This window comes from Oryctolagus cuniculus, chromosome 4, assembly GCF_964237555.1.
Source record: "Oryctolagus cuniculus chromosome 4, mOryCun1.1, whole genome shotgun sequence".
Lineage (NCBI taxonomy): Eukaryota > Metazoa > Chordata > Mammalia > Lagomorpha > Leporidae > Oryctolagus > Oryctolagus cuniculus.
Window position 1 is genome coordinate 60,930,287 of NC_091435.1, and position 15,896 is coordinate 60,946,182.

General features: G+C 40.3%; 1 protein-coding gene across 13 annotated transcripts in view; it reads right to left on the minus strand.

Moving 5' to 3' along the window:
• Nucleotides 1-5,027, minus strand: part of CBLB (Cbl proto-oncogene B) — a 234,635-nt gene extending 229,608 nt beyond the window's left edge. For 4 of the 13 annotated variants that reach the window (XM_051819103.2, XM_051819102.2, XM_051819101.2 and 1 more), the window contains exons 1-2: nucleotides 4,725-4,857; nucleotides 3,369-3,550 (exon numbers count right to left, since the gene is read on the minus strand). In XM_051819103.2, the coding sequence (XP_051675063.1) occupies nucleotides 3,369-3,536 (168 nt within the window). In that variant the 5' untranslated portion in view covers nucleotides 3,537-3,550; nucleotides 4,725-4,857. The other 9 variants (XM_070072028.1, XM_070072027.1, XM_070072026.1 and 6 more) reach the window with 6 other exon arrangements.
• Between the last annotated feature and the right edge of the window lie 10,869 nt (nucleotides 5,028-15,896).

Genomic DNA, 15,896 nt, shown 5'->3' on the forward strand with positions numbered 1-15,896 from the left:
TCCTGAGCATCCATGTACACTCAGTACATTTAGCATCTAGTAGATGGAAAATTGTTTCTTCTATTTTCCATCACCTGGCTAAGACTCTTGTGAAAACCACACTCAGGAACCTCACATTAATAAATTATCATTCCGACCATACTGATTAGCAGTCATTTCCTTACCCTCACCTCAGCATTTCCAACAATGTGAGAAGGCTGTTCCTGAAAGGCAATGTCCAGCCGAATTCACCAAGAAAACTATCTGAACAGTGGCCAGAACAACAAGGTGCGTGGTCTCTACTTTGCTCCTGCTGTAGTTTGGGTCTGTGTTACGGCCCTTTCCATACTATATGGCAACTACTTACCTATATGCCTGGCTCTGATGCTCCCTGACAGGTCAATAGCAGTGTTACCTCGTTTCTAGTTTTGCATCCTCAAAATCAAGCACTCAGGAACACAGTAGGCCCTCAGTAAACGTATTATTAAGCTTTCCAGAAACCCTGTCTCTTGTAACAGCTTTGAAACATATTCATTTCATTTTAGCTGTATCTGAACCTAGCACGTAATAGTTCTGTCACTGTATCAAATACTTTGGGTCAGCTACTGACTTTGACACAAGAGCTTAGTACAAAAAATGTGTCTTAATGGAATGCCTAAGGATATGCTACTAGTCCGTTTCTCAGTATATGCACTATGCTAACTCCGTACAAAACACACTACATCTTACAAAGTACAGAACTCAGTGACACTGCAGAACAATCCTGCTCTCTGCAAACAGAGCAATTAGTTGGAACTGGAATCTCAGCAGATCATTTTAAATCCTTGAGGCCATGTATGGTGAAACTACAGACATACTAGATACTTCCCTTATAGTCTAAAATTGCTTCATTATCTACTGCAAAATAATTTCCTTTACCTTGTAGGTAGCTAGGACATGGTGAATTGAATATTATTTTCACATTATGAGGACCTATTTTGTAAAAAGGCTTCTAGAGAAAACTATGCTCACTATATACTTTACCTTGCCTTTTCCTTAACAATTGCACTTGCAGGTTGTTATTTTCTATTATTCATAACATAAACTCAATCATTGCAGTATTTTCAAAAACAGGGAACGTGTCAAGGGATTATCTTTTGGACTAATAATAAAGTTTGTGATGTAATCACCAGGAGAATGTTGATATTATGAACCGCTTCCTTCACCACTGACAAATAAGAAAAGATAAACACTGAGGGATGCCTCAGTGAAACTCCATCCTGTCAGCTAGTTATTACCAACGCCTTTCCATTACTATGTGATGGAGAAACAAACACGTTGAACTCTTTTATAATAATCATGCGATTTTTCTCCACAAAGCCCACAGTTGCATTCACAAACTGACACAATCATTTTCATTACTTGACAAATAATGTAGACAAACAGGGAGCACCACAGCAACCCTTTTGCCAACACCCACACCCTCATCCCACTAAGTAGAGACTCTGGATAACAGATTTCTTTGTGAGTCAAGTTCCTCAGAAAGGTTAAACCCAAACTCACAACAGGGTTAATAAGATAAATAATGGCAGATGTTTAACTATCAGATAACCATCCTTTTTACCCTAACTCATGGTGAAATAATTAACAGTTGGTAAAAGTTTGGTTCATAACAAATTATAGACCAAAATTAAAAACTTTTCAATGTTTCAAAAATAATGCATTTATAGTAACCATCACTCACCACTTCCCTATATAAAACTTTTTGATTTGATGTTCTAACACTCAATCATAAATACATAAATTTTGACCACTCAAAGAGTGGGAGTAGGAAGGAAGGAGCATCTCCTTGTAGAATCTGATTCATTAGTTGACCAACTACATATGAGATAAGTTAGAGAGAATCTTGAATCCCTTCTCTTACCTGCAACTAAAGATTTAAGCAATGACAGTGGCCTTCAAATGTCTACTCTGTAGAAAAGCAAAGACAGCTAGTATTGTGTCTGCCAAACATAACCACTTTTTCCAACTGCATAGTCCTCACTCTGAAGAATCCAGTGGTAAACTCAGAACTTGACTCCCAAGCAGCAGTCGCAATGTTCTGCCACTATGACATCACTCTGTCTGGAGCACTTTAATGTAACAATTTGAATACATTGGCAGAAGCTTAAATAGGTCACACTGAGGCTGAAAACTAAGGATATTTATCAGTCAGGATCATTTTGGCTCTGCTGTTAACACCATTGGCCACGGACTGTCAGGCCCATCATTCATCTATCTGCTCTTCCCACAAAGATAGAGGAAAGGAAAATAAGCCTTGTCACCCTCCTGTACTCTTCACACACAGCCACAAACCAAAGCAAAGGGGAATGCTACCATGTGCTTTCCCCAGGCTCTGACATACCCTTGACAAAAGAATATTTTTCAAAAACTGCTTTTATATAATCATAAAAGCACCAAAAACTCTGCCTCGACTAAATGCATAATTACCCCTAAATATCTAAGGCATAAAGCCATAAACGCTTCGAAGATTTACCAATATATAGGAGACAGTGCCTCTGCTTTAAAAGCAAGAACTATTAATTGTTGCAAAGCAGCAAACTACATCTTAATCACATTTCATGATCCTACTTGTTACTGACAGCTACAGTTTTACAGTAGATTCCTGGAAGGCACTCAGGCTCCATTTCTAACTGGCCTTCCCTGAGTCCTGGCAACCAGCTTGATTTCTTCTGGTGAAATGAGAGTTCATCTGAAAGCAACATGCAGAAACCACAGAAGCTTCTGATATTCTCAGCTCCACCACCCCCAATATAAATTTTCCTTTCACAACAAACAATGTGCAGCCAAAAGGTTTCCTGTTTCAAAATGGAATAGTAGATGAAAGAAACTGTAACTCTTCCATTAACAATAAAGTTTCTTAATGAAGATGAACTCTCCGAGATGAAGATGGAAACTCTCAAATACTGTTTCCTTACTAAAGGATGAATCTGGTTCTTCCCCCCAGTAAATCAGCTTCCGCATAATACATGTGGCTGTCTTGAGTGGTCTATTAGAGACTTGAGTTATTTGCTTGTCCTCTTTTGTTATCTAAGAGCAACACAACCTCACATAAGCCAGAACAAATACTTCCAAACTCTACTAGGGTCATACACGCAGAAAAAGCAGCCAATGGCGAAATCGCTGCATATCTGAGTCACATAGAAGAACTCTCAACCTTGAAAAGTTGGACAAAAAAAAAGTCTCTACACTGAATCCAACGTCTCAAAACACAGAGTGGAAATAAGAAAAACAGTCAACACAAATTCACAGACTGCTGCTTGAGCAATAGTTCTTCATTAAGACTATGCATAAATTTGGAGAAACGGCATCCAGGGTGAAGATGGCTGGCACAGGGACACAGAACTCACCACTTTGTCCATGAGCTTCCAAGTTTTCTCCACAGTCCTGCGATCTGCTGCCGCTTGCTTAGGGGGTCCCACTGCATCCTGAATCGCATCGATAATGCCCAGGATTCGACCTTTCCGGGGGTTTCCTCCTCGACCACCAGGGTTCCTGCCATTCATAGAATTTGCCATCTGGAATCTTAGTCCTTTGAAAGAGCAGATTTAAAAGGAGAAAAGTTAGCTGGGTACTAAAATATTGGCCCAACACAAAACGGAACAGGCTAACTTGCACCTATCACATCCCCCTCCAACAACGAGAACAAAACCAAGGGTCCCGGACTCAACTTTTCAGTTAAGTGTGTAAATTCACACTCTCCATCTCCACGTACAACAAACCTAGGAGCGGCGATGCTACATCTACCTTCAGAACGCTGAGAATTAAAGATGCATCCAGGCTTAACTTCTACCCAACTTCTAACAAAAAGACAACTTTACATAGAGCTCCTCTAACCAGATCCTAACACAGTGCGCGCCCCCTTCCTGGCTTCATCCTAACTCAAAGTACTGGAGCAAGGGTAACTTTCAGTACATTTAGGAGCCTCACTGGGAAACCTCACTTTTCATTCAGCCGGGGGCTCGCCAAGTTATATAAACGTAAAGATTATCTTCCACTAGCAAACGGAAGGGACACGTTGGTGATCAACAAAGGCACAGAGCTTGGATTTCCCCCGCTAAAACCACCCAGGACGGACACAGGAATACACTGCTCTTGAAACAAACACCGTTAAGTAGTTATCCCAGAGAAGCCAAAGGAGCCAACAAACAGCCTGTTTGAAAAGAGAGGGTGGGAAAACTGACAAGAGCGCCGCGAAAGCAGAGTTCACTTCGCCCGTCGCCGGGATTCTCACCCAAGGCGCCCGGGGGGCGAGCCAAAGCTTTGTTTCAGGACGTCTGCGCCCCCTCCCTGCTCCGGCCCCGGCCCCGGTCCCAGTCCCGGCCCCGGTCCCGGTCCCGGTCCCCGCCGCTCGCTCTAGGCTGGGGGAGGCCGGCGGACACAGCGAGGACAAAGTGTCCCCTCGCGGCTCCGGCGCCCACAGTCCGGTCCGGCTCCGGCGCTCGGCGCTGCGCCGCGGGGAACTCGGCGCCCGGAGACCGTCTCAGTCCCCAGCCGCGCGACGGCTGCCCTCCCTCACCTTCCTCCCCGCGGCCCGCCCCGGGTCCCGGTCTTTAAATACCCCTACTTCGCGCTGCGGACGGCGGCGGTAACAGCAGCTGGAAGCCGGGGCTGTCCCCTGTCCCTCCGTGGCCCGCGCCTGGCTGCCTCCGGGGCCCCCGGCCGGAAAGAAGCGTCGAGTCCCCGGCGCCCCACTGGCTCCTTGCCTCTGGGTGCCGTGGCCGTCCGGACACGCGTGTGCGCGCGCCCCACTCTTCCACGCACGCAGCCCGGGGGCCTGGGCGAGGAGTGTGAGACCGCCGTCACAGCACGCTCCCGAGGAAGCAGCGGCCCGCAGCACCAGCCACCGAGACGTGGGAACGCGACAATTACCGTCCAGACAAATCCACACCCGCTCTCCCCGCCCGCCCGACTCTCGGGGAGGCCCCGGGACGCCGCCGCAGCACTAGCCGGAGGAGGAGACCACTCGCTGGACACCCCACCCCTGGAGCATACACACAGAGACCCAGGCGAGGGGCGGGCCCGGGGGCGGGGCCGCCCTGCCGCCTCGCCAATCTCGCGCGCTCGCGCACTGCCCGACAGCGGACGGAGCCAATGGGCGGGAGGTGCCCGCCCTCCTCGCGCTCCCACCCCGTCCACGTCCTCCACAGTACACAATGGCCCCAAAGGAAGGCCCGCTCGCTGCGCGTCCCAAATAGAAGGAGGCTTAGAGAAATCGGCCTGGACTCCCCAGGGAACAAAAGTGGGAAAGGGAAAGGAAATGAAAGAAACTACACCAGGCACCAGGGAGCTAACCAATAAGGGGTGGGCAGGTGGGCGTGAACATAGGGAGCGGGAGCCCAAGCTGACTGGGGCTACGAGGCGGGACTTCCTGCTTCGCTCACCTTCCCCGTCTTTTGTTTCATAGCAACAGAGTAGAGGCTGGAAGGGTGTTGCTTCCCTGCTCTGGGCGGGTCTGAGGCTGGAGAAATTCATCTCCCTAGGGCTGCCAAACTCTTTTACCCAGGATAGCGGCCAAACAGGTCTAAGACGTTGCTTTTTGTTGGCTGTCAAAAAAGAGTTGCAGTCACCAAGCTTCAAAGAGAAGTGTAAACCTAGAGTAAGCTAAAGGCAACGCCTGATTGCCAAGGAAAACTTCCTAAATATCTGAGTGCTTCCCTGGTACTGTTAAGTTCTAGAAGGATTGCAGAGCCAACAGGCTGATGGAAATGGGTGACAATGCTATCAAATAGACTCTGCTAAGGGAAGTTGAGGTCCCAGTTGTTGGGGATTGCTGATATTTTCTTCCTTGCTTTTGTATTTTGTCTGAGTCACCTTCAGTCTACATGGACTTCTCTCCGTTTTCAAAAAACAACCTTATTGTATCTGCCATTCTCTCCTAGCAATGTTGACTTTTTCTGTGTCCCCATTATTCATTCCCTCAAAAAGGCTCATATGTGGCTAATCTTAAATGGAAAAAGTTGTTGTGCAGGGACCCTTCATTCAACAAGACCATAGATTAAACCAATACTTGCATTTCTCTCTATTTACTTCAAGCTTACCACAAATCTAACAATTTTCTGAATTTTTGTACTTTGCAACTTTTCACTGAAGTTGATAATGCTGAATACACTTTGCATCTTTCGCTTCTCAGATTGTTGTGATGTTTTGTAGCATTTTAAAAAAATGTGTTTCTAATCTTTCTAACCAGTTAACCTGATAAAATACTTCTCAAGGATTCCAACCACACTCTAGCAAATAACCATTTCAATGAATAGTGTTCTGAAGGACCCTGGGTTCTAATGAACATGATCTACTCCTATAATCAGAGGGTTAAGATTTCCATTTGAGGAAAACAGACAAATATACAAGGGTGGTAAAATGTGGCTCAGAAAGTAATTTTGTTTACTTGTCATTATTTCTAGGCTGATCATTTTAGTTCCATGTTTTCACATTGTGTTTATCTACAAAAGAGCAGGTTTCTCCATACCTCCTCCATCCACCCATATCTTCCTGCTCATGGCAATAGTAGCCATATTTACTAAAGGGAGAATACAAAAGAAAAAATATCTTTTGGGAAGAACATGCAAAATAATTCCAAAACATATAGAAACTATGTATAGAAGATTTTTCATCATGTTATTAATTAGTGGTTTAAGGGGTCATTATAACATGGAAAAATGTAGAATAAGTAAAATGCATGTTATAGTATGCACATCTCTCATTTGTAACTGAAAGATAATTAATAAGCAAATGGCATTGCCTATGGTATTAAGCAGATCAAGAAGAAACAAATTATAAGGTTTTTTGTATATGGTTATATGTGTATATGTATGTTAGATATCTATGTGTGGTATATTTATATATATATACAAATACATTCAAGTTTTTATAACTTTGTTCTCTATTATTTATTTATCAAAATCATCTAGACACCAAATGCTATTTTGGTGTAGCTGAGAACCCAGATGAGCTCAAATTAGGATTCAGGGTTTGATTATGTATACTGAACTGATGGGGCAGAAGCCATACCTGTGAGCTACTAGCAAGAGCTGGATGCATGGAAGGATAAAAACTTGCTGGGATTCAAACTTCATATTCCTGGTGCCTCCAATGGAGACCCAGAAGATAGAGCACAACAAAAGAATGCACGCTGAGGAGCTATAAATAAGAGCACAAAGAAATGATATTTTATTAGAGACTTTATGATACTCAGGGCATAGGCAATAGTGCTTCAAGATAACAGAGTTAGCCAAGAAATAGTCTCATTTCTACAGAACAAGTGAATCTCCAGTATGGTGCAGTTTAAAGAAAATTCAGCATCATTTGGCAGTATGAGGATTTGTAATCTAGAGAGAATTTGCTTATGACTTCCTTAACGTAGAATGGGATTCCCTTGAGGCAGAATGGTGAGATTCCTACCTAAAGGGTCTTGTATCACCAAAGTGGCCAGTAGCTGAATCATGTGAACAAACTGACCCTATGCACATTTTTGACCCCTCCCCCACAACTCCCAGAAAATACTGAGACTGTGGCAAGCATACGGAAGAAATTTTGTAGAGGCAGCTATGAAGCCTTGTAATTTGAGCATTAATATTTGGCATTGATATGTGTTCCAACAACCTGGTGCCATTTGGGGGACTGCAGATTATATTCCTGTCTTTAAATACAGGATTTTTTTTTAAATAAAAGACTCTTTGGGAAGAAATATTTTAGACCTTTATTTATTTATTTTTTTTCATTTTTTTCCTTTCCTCTACTTTCTCCAGCTTCACAAGGGACTCCTATGATATTGGGCATGAGTTGACTGAATAACAAAGCTCTCCCATAATTTATTTGACCAAAATAGCTCAAAATTATTTATTGAATAAATGGGCTGTTTAATGGGTATTTTGGGTATTTCCTAGCAGGAAATGTGATGCTGTTCCTATTTCTGCATGGTGGCGAACTCATTTAGTTCACAATTATAAGCAAGAGTTTACTTCTCATAGTAAACCCACGTGTAATACATACCAGGTGGATTTACAATGTCCATTCTAACACACACACACACAAAATAGAATACTGCCACACAAAATACTAATCTCCCAGAGAGAACATGGACAAAAATTCACAGGTTAGAGAGAAATAGGAGCAAGAAGAGCTATTCAGTTCTGGTATTACCCAGTCATTCCTTATCCAAAGGAATACATTTCCATCTGTCCTCAACAATACATGTTAGTAGCTGGCAGTAGTGGGAGCTGATCTCATGGGCTCATCATATATAACCAAACTCTAAACATTAGTTTGGCCTCAACTGGAATTCTTACTGAACATTAACAACAAAACTAACAATTACTTAAGTAAATAGAACCTTTTTTGTCTTACAGATAGAAGTCTGAAGCTAGGAATTACAGGTGGGTATGGTGGCTCCACAATATTCTCAGGTACCCAAGTTCCAATCTTTCTTCTGTGCCAAACCCTCAGAGTCGCTTCATCATTCAAGATGGCAGTTGGCACATTAGCCCTCAGCGCTGATTGTGAGTCTAAAAGCTAAGAAGAATATTAGAGGGGCAAATCAAAGTTCCAGCTGAGTCTATTTTCGTTTCTTTTCTTTCCTTTTCTATTCTATTATTTTCTTTTCTTTTTCAAGATTCATTTATTTATTTGAAAGGCAGATTACAGAAAGTCAGAGGCAGGAAGAGAGGACTTCCATCTACTGATTGACTCCCCAGATGGCCACAACAGATGGAGCTGGGCGAATCCGAAGCCAGGAGCTTCCTCTGGGTCTCCCACATGGATGCAGGGGCCCAAGGACATAGGTCATCCTCCACTCCTTTCCCAGGCCATAGCAGAGAGCTGGATCAGAAGTGAAGCAGCCGAGCCTGGAACTGCACACATATGGGATGCGGGCACTGCAGATAACGGGTTTACCCACTACACCACAGTTCTGGCCCCTGTGTCGATTTTCTTGATGCAATCCTCAGAAAACTCCCACAAATATTTCTCATAAACAGTTCAAGGCCAGAACTCAGAATCATGGCCAAATTTAGTACAAAAAGTCTGGAAGTTAATGTGCTTTTTATTCTGGGAGGCAATATAACCAACAAAAAATGCAGTTTTTTTTTTTTTTTCCTCAAGAGAAAGGAGTGAATAGATATAGCAAGAAACTGGCAAATATTACCATAATGATCATATTATAAGAATCAAACTTATGACTAGCAGCTCACTTCTTGAAGTAAAAACTACAGATCCAAACACAAAATGAAAAAAGGAAAATTTGGAATACCAAGACAAAATCTTTATTTTATGTATGTGTGTGTATATGTATGTACATATATTTCCCTTAATTGTAGTTATTAAGTTTTCATTACTTCTTTAGTGAACAGAAATTAGCATCTGCTATTACTAGACACACACTTATTCTTTAACGTTTTTTGTATATGGATGTATACAGTAAATTATATATAATTCTTATTATAGCATGCATGCCAAGTGATCCTGAACAATCAGTTTCACAGGATGGAGAATTAAATCAGCAACTCCCTAATAAGATTTCTATACTAACGTTTCTTTGAGATTAAACAGTTATATCTGAAAGAATAAATGTTGTCTTCAAAATCACTTCATTGTTATTTTTGTTCCCTGAAATTGATTTCTATACTTTTCCAGATGATGATTTATTTGAACTCATTCTTTGTAATAGTGAGAATTTATACCAAAGTATCATATGTGGCTGCTTTAAAACTTGAAGTAAACCATCTACTTTGCTTCAGTTATATAGTCCTTCATACTTCTGTCACATTATTCACATTTCATAGGACATTTTTCATGTTTTCCTAATGTGCTTTGATTCAGAAAAAATATGAATAATTTTCTTTTTTCTCAAATATTTGTGTGAAGAATGTAAAATATGAATTAGTCACTAATTTCTCTACAGTTCTCATGCATTTTAAATTATAACAAATTAATACAGTATTGAGTTTTTGTTTTTCAATTAAAAGTGTAAATTCAGATTCTTTAATGTTGAATGAGATCTTGATATTGATCCCATTCCTTAGTCTGACAGACCTGGAAGTTGGCAAATTTTTCCATGGTGATTGGACCCTCAAAAACATGGGTAATAAATTCACAAAAGATTAATTTGCAGTATAAAAACCAGTTAAAAATGTGAGAAGCTAACTGCCAATCAGACTAATATTAATGTAGGCCAGATATATATTCATGTTTCTACTCAAAAAGTCAAATTAAGAACAGAAAGTTACAAAATTATTTCAAAAATCAAAAGAAGAAAACTACCCACAGGACTAATGTAACAATGTTGATATAGGTCTAATACACTCAATCTACAGAAAGTCTTGGGTATTGTTTCTTAATTCCCATTTGTAAGGTACAAAAATTATCCTCGTCTGTGTTAAATCTCTTGAGTGTTTTAGGATACAAAACCTATTAGGCATCGATCTCTGTTTTTTCAGCTATGATGTCTAACAGCTCATTCACTCTCTCAGACAAGAAGCCTGTTTTGCGTATCTAATGTATGCCAACCCATTATGCTAGACACCAGGAAACACAAAGATGATGAAGCACCAGTCATTGTTCCCAAAGAGAAGGCAGGCACATAAGGAGATCATTATAAACACAAATGGTAAAAGCAGTAGTTTCTGTAGACAGAAATCGCTGTGAGAAACTGAGGAAAGGTAACCAATCTAGCCTAGAAAAAGCAATGACTGAACCAAGTCATAGATGCTAACTAGATTTAACAGTTAGTCACAAGATGGTCATTCTGGCCAAATGAGAATTCATGGACAAGGAAGTAACGGAAAGAAAAACAGAGAATAATCAGTTTCATTCCATGGGAAGCAGAGAATGGTCAACAAAATGCCGAAAATTAGCAAGTGATGAGTAAATTAAAGTCTCATGTGCCCAATTAAAAACCTTAGATTCAATCCCCGTTTTAATGAGAAGTCATAGGAGGATTTTACCCAGGCCAGAGTATTGGAACAGAGGAGGCAAGGGAGATGACTTTGAAACATTCATACTTGAGAATGTTCCCCTTCTGAGCAGATTGATAATGGATTAGAGAAGGTAGGGAAGGTAGGGTAACCAATTCGGAGACATGTATTAAGTGATGATGAGGACCTGGAATGTGGCAGTGTCCCTAGAGATAAAAAATAAGTGGAATGCTTGATAAATGTTGAGAAAAGCAGGTTTCATCCAGCTCTCGCATTGGAATAACAAATTCTCAGGCCTTACACACAGATATTCTGTTTTAATTGATATGCAATAGTTTTAAAATTCCCCAGGAGGTTTGAGTTAGCAGCTGGGACCGAGAACCACTGATTAGTTGATTTATCAGTTGCTGTTAATTGCAGGAATATGAGGCGTGAAGAAGATGGTGGAGAAAGGATATTCTATATTCTAGCCTTAATGCCTGGGTAAAAGCCTTAGCAACTTAACAAGGAGATAATGAAAGGACAATCTGTTTCAAAGATGAGAGAATGGATTGTTTTGAAATGGGAAAATATCAGACATTTTTGGAATAAGTAGATGTACATTATCATTAGGTGATTCAAAGCTTGTATCATAGGTTTAGCAACATTGACAAATGAGTAATACCTAATAGTCATTAAACCACGATAGGACATTATGTAGAATATGGACAGCATTGACTTGAACTCAAAGCAAATATAAATGAAATAGAGACTAGAAAAATACAAAAGTTCAACTAAACAACAATCTGATTCTCAAAAAGGAATCAGAAATGAAAAGGGAAAGATTACAACCGACATCATAGAAATATAAAGGTTTGTTAGAGATTACTATGAATAATCAAATGGTGACAAACTTGACAACTTAGAAGAAATGGACAGATTCATAGACACATACACATTGCCAAGCTTGAATCAAGAGGAAATAAAATACCTAAACAGACCAAAAACAAGTGGCAAGAATGCATCAGTATACATATAGATTTCCATCAAAGAAAATCCCAGGGCAAAATATCTTCATTGCTAAATTCTACCAAACACTTAAAGATTCTTCTAACATTATTCCAAAAATTACAAGGAGGACCTTTTCCAAACTTATTTTACAAGAGTTGAACTCTGAGGATCAGTATTCAGAGAAAAGCAGAGGAAAACACATCACAAAAACGAACTCAAAAAGAATCTGTTTGCATATTCTATGGGAACCCAGTGGAGTGAAGTAGTTCCACAGAGCAAGCATCAGTTTCAAATTCAGGGGAGGGGTCCAATTAAAAAAATTTTTAACACACCCATAGAATTTAATTTATTCTTTTTTTTTTTTTTTTTTTTTTTTTTTTTTTTTACAGGCAGAGTGGACAGTGAGAGAGAGAGACAGAGAGAAAGGTCTTCCTTTGCCGTTGGTTCACCCTCCAAAGGCCGCCGCGGCCGGCGCACCGCACTGATCCGAAGCCAGGAGCCAGGCGCTTCTCCTGGTCTCCCATGGGGTGCAGAGCCCAAGCACTTGGGCCATCCTCCACTGCACTCCTGGGCCATATCAGAGAGCTGGCCTGGAAGAGGGGCAACTGGGACAGAATCCGGCGCCCCGACCAGGACTAGAACCTGGTGTGCCAGTGCCACTAGGCGGGGGATTAGCCTATTGAGCCGCGGTGCCGGCTAATACACCCATAGAATTTAATAATTGAGAAATTATTTGTGAACTTGATGGGAAAAAATGTCAATAGAAGAGTGGGTTGAAAAGAATCAGGATGAGGAAATGACAAGTAGGGATTAGTCTTAAGAAATCTGGAGAAGTATGGAGAAGAAAACAGTGACAACTGAGGTTAGCCGGAGGCAAAATTAGGAATGAGAAATTTAATCTCAAGTACATATGTTGAGAGATGATTTAGAAAGAAACAGATTAAAGGGCATTTCATCCTATGTGAAAGGAAAAGACTTCTGAAGTGAAATAGGTTATGTCCATGGCTACATATATAGAGAAGTAAATACATTTCTAGAGGCGGTAAGAGGTTGAGGGTGGTTTCCAATGCTCCTAGATGAACAAATAGACAAGATTGTCTCATCAAATGGAATGGAATTTAAGAAGAGTGGTGCTTTGATGTGAAGGAAAAGAAACCATTAGGGGCCGGTGCCATGGCTCATTTGGTTAATCCTCTGCCTGTGGTGCCGGCATCCCATGTGGGCGCCGGTTCTAGTCCCAGTTGCTCCTCTTCCAGTCCAGCTCTCTGCTGTGGCCCGGGAGTGCAGTGGAGGATGGCCCAAGTGCTTGGGTCCCTGAACCCTCTTGGGAGACCAGGAGGAAGCATTTGGCTCCTGGCCATTTAGGGAGTGAACCAATGGAAGGAAGACCTTTCTCTGTCCCTCTTTCTCACTGTCTAACTCTACCTGTCAAATTAAAAGAAAGAAAAGAACTTATTATAGACTGAAAATCAATCCTGAAAGAATAGTAGAATTTGTTGACCATGAATTGAATAGTGATGCCGATCTAAAAAGATTTGTAAGTTTCTCTAGCCAAACCCTGAGATCGTAGCTTCAAAATAGGTTTATGTTTTGCTTAAGGAGGAGTTGTAAAAGCACAAAGAATGAAAGAAATCTCGAGTTTTGGTGAGATGGCCTTTCAGTTGCCTGACTGTAGGGTTCAAATGGAACAAGAAGGAAAAGAGAGTACTTAGGAAAGTAAAGGAAGTTATCAACATGGATTGTTAACATGCTCTCAATTACCAGAAAACCCATGTCAAAATAATCTAACCCAGAAAAAGAAATTATTCCACTTCATTCTGTGTGTTTATGTGTGTATGCATGCATGGGTGTGTGTGTGAAAATTTTTACATCATTAATTGTACTTTATATCATTAAATATACTTTTATGTACAGCATATAGATATATTTAAATACTGTGAATGTGCATTTTACAGAAAATTTTCTTTTCTAGTAAGAAATAAAATAAGAAATAAAATACTCTCAAAATATAGATTTAAAATATTTATAGAATGTATTTCTACAGACTAATTAAAGATTCAAAACTAAAACTATTAGATACACTTAACTCTATAGATGTATGGATTAGACCAGAATAAAATGAAAGTTTAAAAATTGAAACAACCAGGAGGCATTTCATTTTGTATTCATTTGCATATTCTAACTGCTAGCTAACTCTTAACATTTGCCCTTTCATAAAATGTGAAACAGTAATAACCCAGAGAATAAAGTTGCCTCGTAAGATGCCATGCAATAATAGCACACCTGCGGAAAAACTCCGTGGTCTACTATGTGCCATTTATTTTCGTCTATTTTTTTTAAAGATTTATGTATTTATTTGAAAGGTGGAGTTACAGAAACAGAGGGAGAGACACAGAGAGAGATTTTTCCATCCACTGTTTCACTTCCTATATGGCCACAGCAGTCAGTTTATCAGTCTGGACCTAGGTATGACAGAATTCATCTGCTCATCTTCAATGGTTTTTGTTTTTAGCACTTGTTTTTCACTTCATAATGTTAGCCCCTACACATTTTCACATGAACACATCCACATGGATAGACACACACACACACACACACACACACATATATATTATACACACATTTGTGTGGAAGACATGACCCAGCCTGCTTTACCTAAGAAATCTCAAATTAGTTAACTGAGCTGTCCGTGCTCTTTAATGTCAGAGCTCACCCTCACTATACACAGTGTATTCAGATCCTGTTCAATTTTTTTTAAGCAAGCTCTATTCCCACCCTTTTCCCCTTTTTAAACCCCAGCTACTTGTTGCAATATTGTCATAAATTTTCTCACAGCACAAATATTTGAACATAACCTGTTATCTTTTCTCAAATGGTTACATTTTATTTGAGGGTAGCAGAATGTCTTCATTGAGTAGTATTCCATGCCAGTGTCAGGATTGAGCAGGGTTGATGATTTTGATTATATTCACCCCAACCAAACATCTCCCTAACAGTAAGTCACTTAGTCTACTTATGTAGGTGTTTTCCCCCTTTCATATCCTGTGTTTGTTTTGCTTATTGACAAAGAGAAATTGTCTATTTTTAATTAAAAAGGAAGACCAAAAAGATTTTATACTGCTATTTAATCTTTGGAATTAATAAAGAAATTAAGCACTTTTTTTTTTTTAATTTGAGATACAGAGCTCTGGTTCACTCCCCAAATGCCCAAAACCACCAGGCAGGACTGGATCAGGCCAAAGCCAGAAGGCTGGAACTCAGTCCAGATCTTCTAAGTGGGTGGCAGGGATCCAACTACTTGAGCCATTACTTGCTACATCGCAGGGTACGCGTTAGCAGGAAGCTGGAACAAAAATGGAGCCAGAACACAAAACCAAGCACTCCAAGTGAAGTCTTAATTACTACCTCAAATACTAACTCCCAGATGTACATTTTAAATATAATTTAATGAACGTGGAAAAGAGTGAGAGAAGATATGTGAAGCGTATATTTTCCATGTAATGAAAAGGATTACTCATAGTTATAATGCTTACCTAACAATTATAGAGCAAGGCCTTTCTTACCAGCAAGTTGTATCTAATATGAAGAAAAATGAATTTGAAAATAAGACAGCATTTTTGCAAGGCAGCCTTTGAGAGGGACTGGGGTGAGGAAGACAACTGATTTCCTCCTTTTCGGCTTTTCCTCTGCCTGCTTTCTAAATGACCTCTATTCAATTTTGCATCTTATTCTTTCAGGTTACAAGAAGATTGCTCAGAAGGCAATCAAAATTGTGAACATTGATTTTATATATACATAAAAGGATAAATGAGAGGATTGTTTGAGTTGAATGTCAGTGTCAGATGTCAAAGTCAGCGTCAGTGTGGTTGATTTGAATGTCAGAGAGAGACCTAAAGGGACAGTGGAGAAAAAGGCCTATAAAAAATTCTTGGAGAAAATAACCACTCTAATTCTTCCAAGTTGCTAAATTTCTTGACA